The 18,189-nt window shown below is 42.2% G+C and overlaps 1 protein-coding gene across 3 annotated transcripts in view; it reads right to left on the reverse strand.

Annotated features, from left to right (window-relative positions):
• Nucleotides 1-18,189, reverse strand: part of SGCD (sarcoglycan delta) — a 341,024-nt gene that overhangs the window by 56,754 nt on the left and 266,081 nt on the right. For all 3 annotated transcript variants that reach the window (XM_065643762.1, XM_065643760.1, XM_065643761.1), the window contains exon 5: nt 1,198-1,285. In XM_065643762.1, coding sequence (XP_065499834.1) covers nt 1,198-1,285 — 88 coding nt within the window. The remainder of the gene's footprint in view (nt 1-1,197; nt 1,286-18,189) is intronic.

The raw sequence follows: 18,189 nt of genomic DNA on the forward strand, positions 1-18,189 counted from the left end.
CGAAGAATCACGTGCACATTTCGGACTACAGAAAAGCGAGGTTGTGCCAGGATCCCTGGAAACACTTAAAAATCCTGTACCCATTCTGAGAAAATCCACTACTTTTGAGCTTTGATTTCTATCTTGCTAATTAACTGCCTCTCTACCCATCACTGCAGCATGCACTGCATGGGACCCTGTCTTTGCTCCACTCTGAAACCAAAGCTGCTGCCGAATGCAGAAACGAGCTCAATAACCAGAACATCACGCTGGGAGACATCACTGACTACATCCTCCCAAGCTCGTATGAAATGGAGGTGCTTAAGTGAAAAAAATACCCTCTTGAAAATACACAGAGAACCAACAAACTAAACGTGTTTATTCTGAATGTGAGAATCAGGGAGCTTGGGGTTGAATTTATTTCTTTCCTCCAGGCAATTTTCATACATGCTGCTTAAATCATTGCTTACTGAAGCTGCATATTTAATTATTTAATACTGTGACTAGAGGCCAAGATGTTGTATAAGTAAACCAAACAACAACATGTTTATGGATTACTGTCTCTGCCACACAGCAATACTTCTCCCGTTCCCTAGACAAATCTCAGCAAAAAAAAATCTATCCTGTATCATATATATATATATATATTAGCATATATAATGCATTAGGCTCTTTAAACCCAAATTACACATGCATTCATTCAAAGGCTGCTGCGCACTGAGGATTTATGAAACACCCATTTCCCCATCAAACACACTCATGCTTGGAAGCACGAGAACATTTATTAGCAGAAGGGCAGAGATATTAATAGCTCTAAAATGCAAAGTGTCCCAACCCAGCCACAGTTAATCTGCAGAGTTCCCAAGATCTCAGGCAATTCAGAAGTGTCTCGGGAAAAGCCTGTGCCTGTTACAGCAGAAATGTCAGCCTGCATATGTTCCTCTTGACCCTGAAGTCATACAAGTGACCTCTCTGTCTCTGGATTGGCTTTCAAATGAAAACGATGGTCTGCTTCGTTATCAGAAAGCACCAGCCAGCTGCCTCTCCAGCACAGCTTTCATGTCTCTCGCTTTGTTTCTACAAAGAGGAGAAGTTTTCATTTGTACTTCACAAGACACCTGGGCTCCCCTCCCGCATGCTAAAGCCAACGCAACACCCCACAACACCCCCGCTTTCAACACATCTTAATTCTGCCACACAGCCTCTCCCCCTCCTTACCTGTAACCAGGCGAGTAAGGACTTTAGTCTTCTCATTGAGGATGTTCACTGTCACATTTCTGGCAGACTGGAAGTACAGTGGGTTGCCCTGGAACGAGACCATGAGAGCAAACACATGAGATGGGAGCAGCTGCCCAAGACCAGCCGGCTTGAGACACTCAGAGCTTTGTGGGTTGCTGCTGGGATGCTGTTAATGGCCCCAAGGTTTGGCATGTTGTTGAGGTGCAAGCTACCCTGCATTAATTTTTATTGTTCAGGATAAAACCATAATTGACACGTCTGGCCCAGACAATGTCCCAGAGACTACCCTTGTTTTAGGGATGGTTAGCTTTATTGCCAGCATAAGCCAACCAACTTGTTATTTAAAAATGTGCAGGTGATATGGGACCTGACCAAAGCTTCCTGAACTTCATGGCGTTTTGGGAGGGTGGCTGAAAGGAGCAGCGCATTTCAGAGTCAAGTCTGCCACACGGCACACAGCTTCAGATGACTCCAATGGGTAACCGTGGCTGTGTACCACACAGCCACGTAGGTGCCCCATGCCAAGGGCTGCGAATGAGAAAACCTTACTAACGTGTAGAAAGTGCCTTTGATCTCAAAGCACTTAAAACCATCCCTCATGTACCACCATCTCATTCCAGTCTGGGATGCCAGCTTGGGATCAGACCCATCCTGTCAGGTCTGGAGATACACAAGAAAGCAAGTCTTCCCCATTTGACCACACAGATTTCTGCCCATTTTTCATTTTTCTGCTGTAAATATACCTCTGAGAGAAGAGCTAGAGCAGCTGTTTACACACAAGAGCCACACAGCTACCTGGCAGCATCCATCTCAGGTATTTCTCCCGCAGAGCAAAGCCAAAGACAACCCACAAAGAAAACCATCTGGCTCCTTCTGTGTGCAAATGCATCCAAGACACCCAGGTACTCGTGTTTTCTGCAGGCAGCCCCAGTCCACACAGTTGGTTTCTCCAGGGCTATTAACCAACTAAGGCACTAGCGCAGGGTGACTCCAACTTAAATCAGCCAAAAATCTAATGTGCGAGGTAGAAATTCACTGCCAGTATCTCTTCATAATGTCTGCAGCAGGCATCTGATTAAATTCATCAGCTGACCAAGCCATGGGATTGGTAGAGGGGATAAAATAGCAACAAAATCAGCCAGGAGCTAAAAATTTTATGCCCATGTGCTTGTAACACCAAAGTCTCTCTCCTGTGTTTCAAAATCTTTCTATTAGGAACGAATAATCAGGATGGAGATGGAGGATCATGTAGGCCAGGCATGTTCTCCTTGTATCTTGAATTTATAAGGCACATAAGTAATATTTGCATTGAACCCATTGTTCTGGATCATGGCAGGACTCGGTTGTCTGCACAACAGGAGCACAGGAATGCAGCCATGGGAGTCCTGTGATGCCCTGGAGCTTCAAGGAGCACTTCTAGTGATGGGTAAATGATTCCCAGCAGTGTTCGCAGAAAACAAACTTAAAAAAACTAAAACAAAACCAGCCCTGCATGTAAACAAATATTCACAATAGCTACATTTGGTGCCTTAAGTATTGGTGCTGTGTGCGCCCATAGGATCAGCCCTTCAGCAAAAAAAGGAGAGATGAGATTTGTTTGATCACTTATGGTTAGACCTTTATGGACATATTCAGACTATTTACAACTAGAGTAAAAATAATAAAAAGAATTCCACTTAATCATTTCCAGAACTTGGACAAGTTTCAGAAGCTCTTGGTGTCTCCTCACACACTAAATGAGGACAAATCATCCTTATATACCCCTGTGATGTGTTTGACAGTTTAAGTAATATACTATCTGAAACTGAAATATTATTAATAACTTAGAAATAGGAAGCTGTGGTAACGACTGGTAATGATTTTTGCTCTTTTAAATTCATTTTTATTTGTGTTCTTCTAGAAATCAATGTTGATTACTATTTTGCGGCTAATAGCACAGAAAAAAAGATGACTTCACTTGAATACCCACTTGCTCTGGTATTAGTTCTCCGAAGCCCTGATCAGGGTCCTAATTTGAACACCCCCCAGTGATAACAGTTTACTGCTACATTTTCATTTCACACTTACAGATGAAGGATATTTTTAAAGGCAGATAGCTACAATTTGCATAATCTATAGTCATAGGTGAGACTATAACCACTATAAACGTGCCATCCCGAGCACTGAGAGGTCACATTTTTGACCTCCACTATTTGACTTTTGTTTGTGGAGTTACGCAAGTAGCTAGAGTGTTTTGAAAAGGCCAGGAAACCTTCTAGTCCAAATTCAGGTAGGAAAAATAATTCCCATGGCTTTGAAACTGTTACTGATCTGCATAACAGGAGATTGCACTACAGAAGTACTACGAGATAAACCAAGTGGTTAATACAAAAAGTCACAGAAAGAGTTGCTCCAAAGAAGTCTTACAAGACAAGCTGAGAGCTGGTATCCACCTACGAAATACATAATCAGACCCTGAAACGCTTACCCAGCACAGTCACTTCATTCACTGATTCAGAGCTCAGATTCATGCAGCCTTCAAAAATCTAAATTTCCCTAATGGAAGAGTTATGTTTTTATTGGTCTGCAGGGAAGGAACATTTCAAGCACTTAATGCAATGCTCGCTCTCATTTCCATAATTCTTCTTCCATTAAGAAATGAAAAACAGCTGAAAAAAATCACTCCCTTTTGCTGAAAATTCTGCAGATTTTCTGTCCATCGTCTTCTGTTTGCAAAGGTAACAACACTGACATCTTTTACACACTCAAAGTTTAAAAAATGTTTCCTCTGTTGCAAGCGTGGTGATGATGCCAGCTTCCTTCAATCACACAGAACAGAAATAATCAAAGCATTACAAAATTCTTAAAACAGTTAGAAATGGTAACCGAAAAGGCAAAACCCTTCACTTCTCTCACATTTTCATATTATAATGACACAAAATGAAGTATACTGATGCACAGGAGCAAACAGAAATCTAGATCAATATGGCATCAGGGCCACAATAAAAATAATTATGTAGTGAAGTAATTTTCTCACAAACTGTCATAACACTTGGTAGGCCTAGGGGCAGACTATCAGCATGCAATAAATAAGCATGTCTGACTCTAATTATAACACTCTGAGACACGCCACTGAAGTATAATATGCAACAATCCAGTTCTGAATATTTCTGGATAAATAATATTAAAAAACTATATATATATATTTTACTCTTGCACTTGATGTAAAGAAAACTGAAGTGAGCAGAAAACTGGATTAAATATTCTTCCAGGTTCAGAAAAGTAGAAAAACCAATTTTTTTGTCTACCTGTTTGCCTCCAAAATGTTCCACCCAATTCTTCACAAAAGGACGTTTGAGATAAAGTACATCTGGTATCGCCGAACACACAACAACCCAGCATATTTCACTGCCTGTATGCTATCAGATATACTGAGAAATCTTCTTCTCTGTCATCTGTTCTTCTCTCATCACAAACACGACAAGGTTTCCCCGAACCCTCTCTTTGCAATAGCAGATGCTGCTCCCAGCCCACACGCTGCCACCGACTTGCTCTTTGTGCCCAGACTCGGCTGTTACGCCTTCAGCCTCTTTACAACAACCTCTATTAACTGTGTCGTGTGAGCAGAGCCCCAGTTCACGTCCACCTGAGCCATCCCATTGCACTGAACTGCAGCCTTCGATTTAACTTCCTACGCAACTTTACAAATTAAATCAGTGGTCACCTCCTTTCTGACATTATTTTACGTTATTGTTTCTTTCTAGTGGTTCCTTTGATGATTTGGCTGGAAATACTGAGGTAGAGACTTTGACGGGAGTAGGATGCTGCTTTTTTTTTTTTTTCTTTCCCCTTCAGCATGTTTTCCTGTTTGCTTCTGATTTACTTCAATCATTTTCCTTGCAGGATACCAATGGAGGATCCCACCCTGCTCTGGGCTGCAGCTCCGTTTCTGGGGGTAGGCGAGGTTTGGATCTTTTAAGGACTCTTTGGGCTGGTTTTCTACTTCCAGCTCAGCACGAATCTACTATTCACCTCTGCAGGAAATCCTGCACAGTAAATACATCATTCTGCCTCTTACTCTGACCCCTCATTAGCAGATCCAGCAGCTTAACAATAATGCAAATGTTTGTAGACATGCAAAAATAGCTGCCACATATATTAAAATGTTGGACACATACTGTAGAATAAAGAATGTGAAAAGTACAGAAATACATCAAATCGGTACAGCGTGTTTCCTCACTAAGCACTGAGGTACCCAGTAAAACATAGAAGATGGCAGAAAAGGTATCGACTGATTGTTTGCTACGTTAAATACATGGCAAAACAAGCTCACTAGCTGTCTTTCTCTGGCTCGCTTTGGAAGAGATGCTAAAAACTCCTAGATCAGAGACAAAACCAGAAAAAGCACTTTGACTGACAACCCTAATTTGCAGCTGAAGCAATCCCAACCAGCGATGTCTTTAAGGAAACGCAATACTCTAACAGATGTCCTTAGACTGTTTTCGGGAATTATGGCAAACATTTGGAAATCCTTTTAAATTTAAACAGGCAATTTTAAAATAACGCATCACAGTCAGCGTGTTTGTAATTTGGATGGTCAAAAGGAGTAGCTTTGATTTGATCCTGTGGATTCAAAGACTTCACACAGTTAAGTGCAAATGAAGATTGTGGAAATAATGGAAACGGTGAATTTCCTGCAGGCTTGACAAAGTAATGGGAAAAATTAAAATATTAAAGCACAATCCACTTTGGCGAGGAACCATCTAGAGAGAAACTACTCAGAGCACCATTTTCCTGCTCAACTGTACCTTTCACTGACATTGCAGAAAGCATACGCTGCTCCATACACAGCTGGACTGTCAGAGGGCAAAAGTTCATTTTCTGTAAAGCAACCAGCCAGCCCACTATGAGAGCAAAAGCTCCTCTTCACCTGGGCTACAGTCACACGAAGCACATTCACTCGCCTGCACCCTTAGCGATGTTTTAGGGAGCCACTGATAGAGGGGAAGTATTCATGTAGGTTACAACAGGTATATTCCTTTCCTGAGGTCAAATCAGTCCTGATATACTAGAAGCTAAATGTGATTGTGGTAATAACAGCACTGATACTCACTCTCCTGCACTGCATTTTCCACTGGTAGGCACAACTCACTGCTGCACGGGACAACATTTCTCAGTTTCGTCTGTTTTGGAGTGACAAGTATTCATTGCCCGTTAACTGAGACATGAAGCAATCGTTTCAGGGCACGAGATGTCCTTCACCAAGAACGGCAAGCTTTGACAATAAAAACTCACAAACACATCGCTTCTGCCGTACCTCCCAATGTAACCAGACCCAGCAGCACACGCCGCCCAGGACCCAGCACTGCGTGCAAGCTCATTTTTGCAGTTGTCAGGCGTGTCCTGAGACCTACTGGGAAAGCTGACTTTTTAACCCTTATTCTGTCATTTTTGGTCGGCTGACACAGACGTACTTAAATTAGAATCCCTGACCCAGTTTCGCAGGTTCCCATATGACTTGCTCATCCTTCAAAGGGAAGCACCAGTAATACCCTTGGTACGTGACACTAAACGCAGTTTCCTAGTCACAAAGATCTCCAGAACATGCTGTGAGTACACAGTCAAAAAAACCAGACCTGACCGCAAAGTGTGCATTTCTTTCCCCTACTCCTGCCTTGAGAGCAGAGACTCCTTGGGGAGTGTCTGATGCTGGAAAAGCTCAGAGCTGCCCCCATAAAACAGAGTTGGGTGCAAACAATTGGCTAAAAAAACTTCAGGACTGGTAACATGCTGCAGAGATCAAGCAACTGGCACTGCTGTGAACCACAGCGAACCTCACCACACCACCATGCAGGCATCGTGCACCTCCTGAAAAACAAACAGACAAAGCACTGGACAGCATGTATCTTTGGCTGTGAAGACGACGAATTTGGGAGTATCTAGTGAACCCTGTCCCTAAGATCCCGCTTGGAAGGGCAGCCTGGCCTTCGTCTACGTCAACAGAAAATCCACTTTGGAAAACAGACTTCAGGCCAGACTTGCAAGCCAACCATCACTGTTTCTGTTTCAAAAGTAAACCAAATAGCTTTTCCTCCTGTTTCTGATCTAGTTCCCCACAGCAAGAACAGGGTTTTGCCCAGAAGCCTTCTGGCACAAAAATTTAAGTCGTGGCTAAATCCCTAGGTGTTAGATTGAAAACACTCCTTAATATGATTTGACCATACTTTTCATTGTTTAATCACCAAGTGTCTTTTGATCTTGACTTTGTCCTTTAAACAGTTGAATATAATGTTCATGTAACTAAATCCCTTTTTAGTAAAACTTCTGATTTGACAGGGTAAGCTCTTCATAGCAGAATGAAATCAAACCGTGAATGGAATTGGTAATAAACATTAAAACAAATGCTACAAAATGTCCCAGTATGTGCTATATTTGCGTCTCAAGATGATTGCTTTTACGAAGGAGGCAATGGGTCCAGTGCAGAGATAACAAAAGGCTGTTTGCATCCTCTTCTTCCAGGAAACAAACTTTTCACAAATGTAATGTGCCCAGGTCGTGCAATCTGGATCAGTAACGGAACTGATACATCCCTGACCTGCAACTGGCACTCAAATACATTAATGTATAATAGTATCATGAGCTGACTCAATGTATTGTGTTCCACCTTTTGACCTTTTATTAAGTACCCAAGTGCTTAAAACAAAAAAAATCAAGTCTGTTCTGCTATACAACGTACAATCATGTTTGCAGAAATAATGTTTTACAGTACCATGAAGCTCAGAAAACACTATGGTCCTGCCCAACTTGACACATTTTTATGGCATAGATAGTGTACATGTTGGAGTTTTATCTTCAATACCACAAACCCCCCTCTTTTATGGCATTTCTTGAAGTTCATTTTAACAACAATAGAAAGAAAAGATAAATTTCCTACAGCTACCTTAAAGCAATTATATCTCTGACTTCTTTTTAAAGTGCAAAGAAGGCAGGTCTGTGATGTGAGATCTAAACAACTGGGTTCTGCTTTTGGATGGCTACTCAAGGGGGTTTGTATCCTTCAAAGTGACTTATTTCGGCAATCTAGGGGTTTCTGTCTTTACAAGAATAGCTGTAATAATCTCATGAACACAGTCCTTTGAGAGAGTGACTGCTGCTTCAAGATGCCTAATCAGCTGCTTTGGAGGTGAGGTTCTTGTGAAAATTAAAGTACATCATGTCTGATGACATTAAAAACAACACTGAAAAAATCTCCAAGACATTACATCTGCCTCAACTTCTTTGCCATTCCTTTTTTTTTTTACTCCATTGACTCATAATACGAGGAAAACCACAGATGACATGATGAAACCGATAGACATACACACAAAAATAAAATGCAACTGTGCATTTTGGAGTTCCATTCCGTATCCATGGGGGTGGGAAATCTGTATTTCTAACATTTGAAGGTTGCTGCACATTCACAAAACTTTTTGTATTGTTAGGACTGAACTGAGCATTGCTGGCTTCAGAAAAAATCCAATGCCTTAAGCATGCTCAGCACCAGGAGTCCTCTGGCAAGACACCCTTAGATGACATCTGAAATGAAGAGAACAGCACAACTTGTAAAATGACCGAATAATTCTGAAAATGCCTCAAGCACTTCACTGCAGAGTTTACCCAAAGGTGTTCTACCCGAGTCAACCAAATGTGCACTGATGATTAACTCTGCATCACTGGGGAGTGGTTCTCCCTCCTACAAGCTAAGCAGGACTCGAGAAACCGTAATGCAGTTCTGGGTTCTCAGCACATTGATGACCGCTGCCACTAAAAATCAAGCAAGTATTCACTAACCATTTCAATTTCTTTGAATTCTTCTGCAGAAATACCTAACCGCAGTAGCTGCTCAGTGGCAGCTCGCACCAATCCGATCCTCATCGACAGAAGGTGTTGTAGCAGCGGGACTATGGATTTGTGCTGAGTTATAGCCCATTTTCTGCCCTGGGCTACCCTAGTTATGGTCAGACTGCAGTGGTGACAGATCTCCTGCTGAAATGAACACTCTGTTTGTAGGCATAGGGCCGTAAGGGAGTGGGAGAGAAGAGAGTTCTGCTGAGGTTTAAAATGTTCTAAATCATCCAACTATATAGCTACTCCACTGCTCGTAACTTTTACTCCAGACAAGTGTGCAGATCTCTGTTCATGTGTTTTCATTTTTATGGCCTTTCTGGTATGCTTACTGTCTACCTTAAACATCTTTTAAAACTGCTGGTAAATCATACCTCACTGTCTATAAAAGGCATTTGAAGACAATATTAAAATTATACAGAACTAGTAATTTCTGAATTACTTTATGTAACTATCAGCATTACTTGGACCATAGTACAGCCAGAAACAATTAGGATCTCACTCAGTTAGTGAGGTGAATACACATTTAAGAGTACATAAAGTTAATACTAAGAAAGGCACAGTAATATTTTCCAAAAGTCTGATTCAGCAGAGACACTTGTGTTCTGCAACACTCACAGCACCTTTGAGGCATTTTGTTACTGCACTGCATAATGCCAAGTTATAGATGCAGATATTTTTCTCCGAGAAGGCTAATAACATGGCTAACTCTGAACATTGCTTTGAAATTATAACTTTCCTTTGCTGCATGTCATGGATCGCTTACTTCTTGTATTAGATTATAAATGGCCATGCCAACTTAGGTATGCATGTACAGCACGAAACGCAGGCAAGATCCTAGCAGAGGCCCCTGGTGTTACTGAAATTCAGCTGCTGCTAATAAGAAGAAAGGAAAACATTTCCATCTGTCTGGATTGGGAAAAAGAATTCATGAGTCTCTGATTCATCTGCATCCATATGCTGATATGCAGACAATACTTATGGACACAGAGACATACGTGAGGTAGCCCGCAACAGAAATCAAATCAATCACAGATCACAGCGTGTGATTTGCCTAATTACAAGTAACACCTCACATTTTTTATCTATGCAAAAAGCACTTTGTGAACGAGCAGATGGCACCGCTATGGGATGGCACCATCCTCGACAGTTGCAGTTGCAGAGCATTTACACAGCACACCGAAAAAATGACACAACACAAGCTGCTCCCTGGGAAGAAGATTCAAATTGAGCAAGTGTCACCAAACAAAACACACGTATTTATTGATGTTCTGAACTTATCTGATCCAGTTTCTTTTCCCAAATCAAATACATACGGGCAGGCCATGTAGTCATGCTATCTAGACATCATTAAAGTCTCTTAGATAGAACCGTCACGTGAGCTGCCACGCACAGCAAAGCGGAGATGCAGACCAACTTGAGTCTAGTTCCAACCCGCAAACAATTTAAATCCACACAAGCAGAATCAATAGGAAGAAGCCCTGCAGAGAAAGCAATTACACTGCAAAAGCAACTATATTACAGCACGGTTACGGCTGGGAGGCAAGACGCAGGGGCCATCCTCACTTCTCTGATTACCCAGCGGAGTTCTCTCCAATGCATCTGCCCTGTGAAATGACAAGGTTCAGCCCGGACATGTTCCTGCAATCAAAGCATTTTGGTTCTTGGGCTTCTGTAATTGTAAGGCTCTTCTTTATGAGAGCTGTCCTTCAGGTTTGCTGTGCTCCATAAGCAAATACGGGTCTGTGCATCAGGAAAGAGGTTTGAAGGGCTCGCTGTGCTCTCCTTTTCAATAGCTTTGTGGGAGTAATAATCTCATTTCCTGGCTATGCAATTACTTATTCATTGGAGACTGTGCACTCGCCACTGCGCAAGACACGAAGACAGATCATCTGACCATTCCTGGCAATAGAAAATTCAAGTTTTCTTTTCAAATTCATGCTTTTATTTGTGGTTTGTCTGCATTTTTTTCCTGAGCTGCTCTAAGCACATACACTGGTGTGACAGGTTCGAAGCAGCTATAAAATGATTGATGAAAACCATATTTTGGCCTTGTTGTGGGAATATTTATTGTAGAAATAAACTCAGTTAACTCTGTATGGGCATATCTGGGAAAGTGGGAAGGACAGACAAAATCTGCACCCACGACTGTATCTCTGATACTAAAGTCATTTGATCTGCTTTAATTGTGATATAGGGTTATGGGGTCACAGAGACATTTGCATAGACTGTTTTTGAATTGCTTTTTATCTAACCACGTTGTTTCTTCTGCTGAAATGATCAATACTCGGCTTTAACAAGGATGCTCTGTTAGTCTACATGACCAGACAGAGGCTTCTCCACAGGAGTAAACACAAGGGCCAAACTCTGACCTGCAGTGCCATAACAGTCCATGTGTGAGTTAATGTCACACGGGAGCCGTCTCGGAGAGGAAAAACTGCAAACCCCATCCGCTTTAGAGAGCCTGAACCTCTAACAGCCAAGGCAGTAGCACACTTGAAAAGGTAAAACGACAGATGCAGCTAAGCATGTGACATGAAATTGGATCGATCTGGGGGAAAGATGCTAAATCCTGCTGGACGTCGCTACGCCGAATGCGTGTAGCTACAGAGAGAGCATGACAGCAAATGTCTCATCGGTGGGACAGTTGCATGAGCAGGAACAGGGTGCTCAGTGTTGGGATTTGACTGCATCTTGCGGCTGCCATTCGACAGACGCTCTGGAGTATCTGCTTCAGGGTGAAGAGAGGAGAGGAACACTGGGTATTGCCACGGTACAGGGCCAATGAGCAGAAATACATCCCTAACCCACTCCACTGGGGAGCTGGGGAGTGGTATTTCAAGAGATGTCAAGCTCGCAGAAAGAGCAGCAGATGCTTCTTCCATGCCTGAAAGAAGACAGGAATGTTGTTTGGGGAAATGGTGAGTAATGGCAAAAGCAGTCAAAGAGATCAGGATGTGTGAAGGTAAAACAGAGCACAGGGAGGCATATAAAAGCCAAGGACCCTGAATTACTCTTTGGGCAATCAGCGGGGTGGCTCAGCCTGCCTGGTTGTCTCCACTTTTAAACAGAAAGCATTTTGCATTTGGCTCCTGATGTTTTTATTCCTGAAGTTCTTTCAAAACTGTGGAGGAACAAAGCTGATCAATGAAGACACCCAACCAGTGGCTCCAACCAGGGAAGAGCAAAGGAATGGTCCTGCCTGCATGTGCCTGTTTCTTCTACTTCAGGTAAGCCATACTTCCCAGAATCCTGCATAACAGATAATGTTGCATCGAGAAACAAAAAGCCTGCCTAGCTCCCAACTGTGTATCAACATCAACTTTCATTATTTATAAATAACAGTTGGGATTTTAAGGAAACATGTACAGCAAAAGTCAGTAGGAGCTGGGGATTTCAAGAGTGTAGCAGTAATATACATAAAATATTCTGGCTTGAGGCAGCAGTAAACCTGCAATAAAAGGTGCTTCTCAACCTAGCAGTGCTGGCAACTCATGTGCCATTGCCCTGTCTGGCCTTTACTTCATTTAAACAGTGAAGGATGTTCTGCAAGAAGCTGGAGGACACAGCTCTGAACACTGAACCATAGGAAGCATCAGAGGGAACGTGCTCAGGTTCATCCCATCAACCCACTGTCTTACAGCCATGGCTCTTTGGAGACCAAGTCACTAAATCAATGCCGGTTGATCATTTACTCTTGACTTTTTACAGCAATTAGTGTGCATCTGGATTATGGATTATTTGGTGATTCACTGTGTGGCTTCACCTGTGTGTGCGACGCAACAGTGAATCTGCTTAAAAGAAAATACCGACTGCTCTAAGGTGATGAACAGCTGTGCCCACTATGTACACCTAACCTGCAAAATATACCTTGAAGAAATAATGATTTTATGAGAAACAATGAGTTCACATACTTCCAGATCAACGTAATCAAAAGAAAGACGACAGTTATTGGCTAAAGAACGTAAAGCCCTGCTGGAGAGATATGCTTGTTCTGTCAAACAAATGACCTCTCTTCTTCCCTCAATCAACCTGGTTGTCTGTAATTTTATTTATTTCTCTGCTCTGAAATATTGATATCTTACAAAGCTTCTCATTGGAAAAAACACATCTTATTCTTCAGCTGTGCTGCCTTGGGCTGCAGTCCTGTCAGATCACGTCCAAGAGGAAGGCTCAGCTTGCATTAGTACTTGGAAAAGAAGACTTTCCAGTCACTGTAAAGAGTGATGTGGCTGATTCAGTGAACAGCACACTTCTCTCTACATCAGTAGCCACCCATCCATGGTGCCATGAGCAATCTTTTGCAGCTGCTGCTGGCTTCTTAGCAGAGGCACAGAAGTCAGATGTTAACCACTTTTATTCATTAAATGCCCCATGACAAATGTATCCCTTGTCTAAATCAAGAGAGAGACAATGGAAGGGTATATTGTTTTGCTCAAGGAGAAAAAGAACAAGCAGCAGAGTAACAAGCTGCAGCTGGAAAGAAACAGAAAGGAAAAAAAACCTAGGTCATAAAACTAATTTTCATTGCCTAGTTTTACACGACAAATTAAGAATCCAACAAAGTATCCTGCACTGACTAAGATACCCTGCAAATCTTGGCATGCATTTACTCACCATTTTCATAAACAGCAATATACACATCAAAGTTTAGCACTGCTGCATTTCATATAAACTTCAAATAAAACCTTCCCTCATAGACCATAAAGGAGGACTTTCCAAATGAAGATGCCTCTCTGTCCTTCGAAGGGGTGCTTCTGGGGGAAGCTGGATGACAGCAGCACTGTACGGTTGATACCAACTGGGGAACCTCAGCGGTGAGAAGAAAAAAGCCACAGATGCTTTAGATCCACTCTTCCTCAGGGAAAATGAAAGATTTGAAAACGAGGAATCTCATGCTATTTTATGTGAGGATGGCAAACGAGGATCACATCCTGATGGAAGAACAAGGAAGAAATACTGTGAGCTGAAACACTTCAAATTTTCTTTCTGTTGCATAGATTATTCCCTTTCAGAGAGAAATGAGGAGCAGACTCCCTGCTAGTGCTCCCTACAACCTGCCTCCAAAAATTATCCCACCTTTTAAGGTCAGACTGAAAGCACACCTAAAAGTTCATTGGACTCAGGATCACAGAAAATCAAGAGGAACCCAATGGATACGTGACCTTTTCTGCTGAAATCCTGGAGTAAAAAAATGAAAAAAGAAACAAAGCAAAATAAAAAGGGCATCATGGAAATTGTTTTCCTTCACCCCCTCAAGAAGCACAATTTTTTACCACATTAGCTTTGATTTGAAAATATCTGCCAGCTCTATCATCACACTCCTTTATACTTCGGGCATGTGATCTGCTAAAATGAGGTTGCACATGGACACAGGACTCCTCACACCAGCCCTTGGCTGCTGTAGGAGCAAATGAACAAGCCGTTTTGTTCACCCTCATCCCTGTCTCCTGTCCCACTCATTACCTATTGACAACATAAAACGTTTTGGAAGAAAGGGCTGTGTCTGTCCCCACGTCTGTAGAGAGACCAGCAGAATGGACTCCTGCCACACACATGCAGTATATGTAGAAATTACAGGGCATAAGCCAACTCCGTGCATGCGAACAGCCTTACTGACGTCTGGTTGGACTGACGCCTTGATCAACGATTCACTGACAAGTCACAAAGCCTTTCTCTGAGGCTAGATTTATAGCCATTTTTATCAGACATGTACGGCACTGTCTTGCACTCCAACACGGTGCCACTACCACTGGTGTGGGACTGTCCTGTCCCTTCCTGAAAGATGCTGGTGTACATGGGAGTGGATGGCCAGGCACAGCCTCAGACAGAGACCGAAAACAGAGATGTTTCAGCCCAGGGAAATGTTAACAGCCAAAGAAATCTTACTTTTTCTTTCAAAAGCAGCAAGTCAGTTTTCCCAAAGGCCTCAACCAATTTGCCCTAAAGAACAGGAGCAAATTTAGAGTTGCTCTTGTTTTACCCTGTGTTCTTCTTTCTCTAAATCCAACATCTGTCATTCAGAAACAGAACAATCACTGAAACTCTTATTACTCCATAGAAACTGGTAAATGAAACCTGGAAGGTGTAGCTTTCCTTTCCTGTTGCAAATCAAAGAACTTGCGAACGGAACTGTCTGTAAAACCAGTTGTGTGTGCCTGCGCTCCCTAATGACAGCACAGCTTGTCTTGTCAAGTAACGCTTGCCTTACAAAATATGTTACGTTGCTTCTGAAACAGTTTTGATCAGCAGAAGAGTTGCAGAAGTGTTTGCTGTCCCATGGTAAGAAGATATGAAGCTCTGCTCTTGGAGCTTCTTGGGAATATCCGAAAAACATTCTTTTTCTTTATAATTGGATCTTGCTATTTGTCTTTTAGTGTTTCCATTGTCTATTTGTCTCTATCTTCTCTCTGTCTATACTGTGTAAAGTTTTATTCCTTTTTTATTTTTAGTATTAAGAAGTTGTTTTTATATTTCGGCCTTTCCAAAGCAGCCAGAATCCTGATTGTCAGCAGTGATGTCTAGACATAGTAAATCCTTAAACTCAATGCCTTTGCCCTTGAGAGAGAGAAATGCAGCAGTACACGATTGCACGTTTTTTTCCTGAGCAGTTTCAGGTGCTTTGGAAGGCTTACTTTTTTCTGAGGTTACAGCTTGTTAAGATGAAATTTGGATCAAGTTTTGGACTGAGAATTCAAGGCTACTCTACAAATGCATTTAATCCCATGGCCTGGTTCAGGTCAGCTTACTCAACCACCAGCACAGCTTCTTTAACAGCAATACCTGTCCAGCTGTACAAGCAAGCAACAGAAATTCCATCATCAGTAGGTGCGACTCGTGTGTCCCGCACTCACGAATCCCCCAGTAAAACCCCTGTGCTATTTTTTTTTCTTTTTACTATAAGATTAGACATAGAAAAATAAGGATGATGCGCAGCTTCTGAAGGTTTACAAGCCCGTAGGAATACTGAGAGGCCACAATAAATGGCTAATTAGGAAAAAAAAAGCCTCACAGCAGCTTCACAGTTAATTCATAGAGGCAGCTTGCAAATTCAAGATGCCAAACTGAAGCTGAAATAGCACAGATGTTAGAAGTGTGGTGCACATCCAAGAAGGCAAGAAACCACATGCCAAATTTATTCAGCTCAGTCACTTTTTCTTTCAATTTAAAAATCAATAATTGAATGTCTTCTTGCTTTTGGGGGAATAAACGAAATCAAATGTTTATTATATTCTTTCAGGTTCTAGTGCCTGCACTCTTGTCTCAAGGCTCGCAACCCACCTGAAAACACGATGTTAACTGATTTGCAACATTTCCATGGAAATACAGCCCCACCACAAACCTCAGCCCCACTAACCTCCTCTTCACAGCTGAAATGCAAGCAATTTCTGGGATCATGGCAAAACTGCAATGCAAAAGCTTAGAGACCACAGAGCATCCAGCCTTATCCTGGCAGCTCACTCTGAGCTGCGATGCACATCACTTGTTTTTATGACCGCAGAGTCCAGCTACAGATGTTTAAAATGAAGAGGAATCAGATCAGAACAGCAAAACAAACACATGATCTGAACAGCTCCCCTCTCCTTATACGACCAGCTCAAACGGAGAAATTCCACCTGTCAAAGGGGAAAAGTCAACAAAATTGGGAAACTGTTTAAGAAATTTTCAATCTCCTTCATATCTGGGTCTGGAGCTGTTTACTAGTCTGCATCAGCCCCATGGCCCAAACTCTCTCCTTAAAAGGTAAAAACCACTGACTATAAAGTGCTTATTCAGCTTATGGGTTCAGATAGTTCTGCAATGACCATATCGGGTTTTCTGGACGCAATATCTTCGCCGATGTTACGGTAAGAATGTACAAACACGTTGTTCCCAGGCTTAGTTCAGAGGTGTGCCCATGATGAAAATATAGACAAATGCTGAGGTAGGGAGCCCACTTGGCACAGCTGATTGACTCTAATAGGTGCTGATTACACTGCTCATATTGCATGAAATTAAAAAGCTTACAAATGTTATGAGCCATTACCCTTCCATTTAAGAGAGCTTATGACAAGTTAGCAACATTTAATGAATTCCTTTTAAAAATGCCATAGGCAGCCTCCATGAGATTTCGCTTTGAAACGCAACTTGTGGACTTATTTCAAAAAGTTTGTTCACTTCAGAGTTTCGTCTCTTGCTCTTCTTTGGGATACTTGGATTTTGCAGCTGGCGGGATACTTCAGTTCCCTGTTGTGCTCTCGGTGTGCGGCACATAACACCAGACAAGGAACAGGGAACAGGCAAGGAATGATTTCATTCTGGTGGTTATTGGAAGTACCCCTTCAGCCAGCCTACAAAGCTTCCTTCAAAATTCAACGTGCAGAGACTTCTGGCCCATTTTATTATGAAGCTAAAGGGAAATGTTTTCATAGTTGCTGCAAAATTTACTTAAACATCCAGCTTTTCAGCACACTGGAAATACCACAGGGCCACTAAGCGCCCTCAAAGCACTGGGGCAATCAAGGCTCATTCTGAAGTAGGCTCTCTGGATTTTATTGCTTAAGAATGAAATTTATTAAAGGGGGGAATATCAGTTTTGTAAATCCCACTGGACACTCACAGCCTACTGCCATACACAGGCTCAAATCTGCTTTGGATGGCGATGGCAACAAAATCTGTGCATCAGGTGAGGACGCTTCTGCCAAAATGATGCCTTCTGCAACCTGCTCGGCCACTTCTGTTTATTTGTACTGGTTGTCCTGCTGTCTGCCAGCCCCCCTCTCTGTTCATAGCTGCTGGGCAAGCGAGACTCAGACTGATCAAACTGAGAGATATTTATAGCAAAAGCACACTGGCACAGAATCTAATGATGAGGTATCTGGAGTGCTGCCACAGCGAATGCTTAACAAACCCTGTAGGGAGAATATGAGGTGGCCAGGCATGGCTGCAAGAAGCTTCCTTTTGTTGGCTGAGCCACCATGAGCAACCTTGTTCTTTTTTTTTTTTTTAATTACTGGGGCCTCGAAAAACTATTTTAACATCTGCTGCCAAAAATCAAGCAAGAAGCAGTTAGAGGAAGCATCATGCTTCAGAACTCTACATCGGATGGCGTGAAGTTTTCCTCCTGGC

The sequence above is a fragment of the Caloenas nicobarica genome, chromosome 13, assembly GCF_036013445.1.
Source record: "Caloenas nicobarica isolate bCalNic1 chromosome 13, bCalNic1.hap1, whole genome shotgun sequence".
In the NCBI taxonomy this organism is placed as follows: Eukaryota; Metazoa; Chordata; class Aves; order Columbiformes; family Columbidae; genus Caloenas; species Caloenas nicobarica.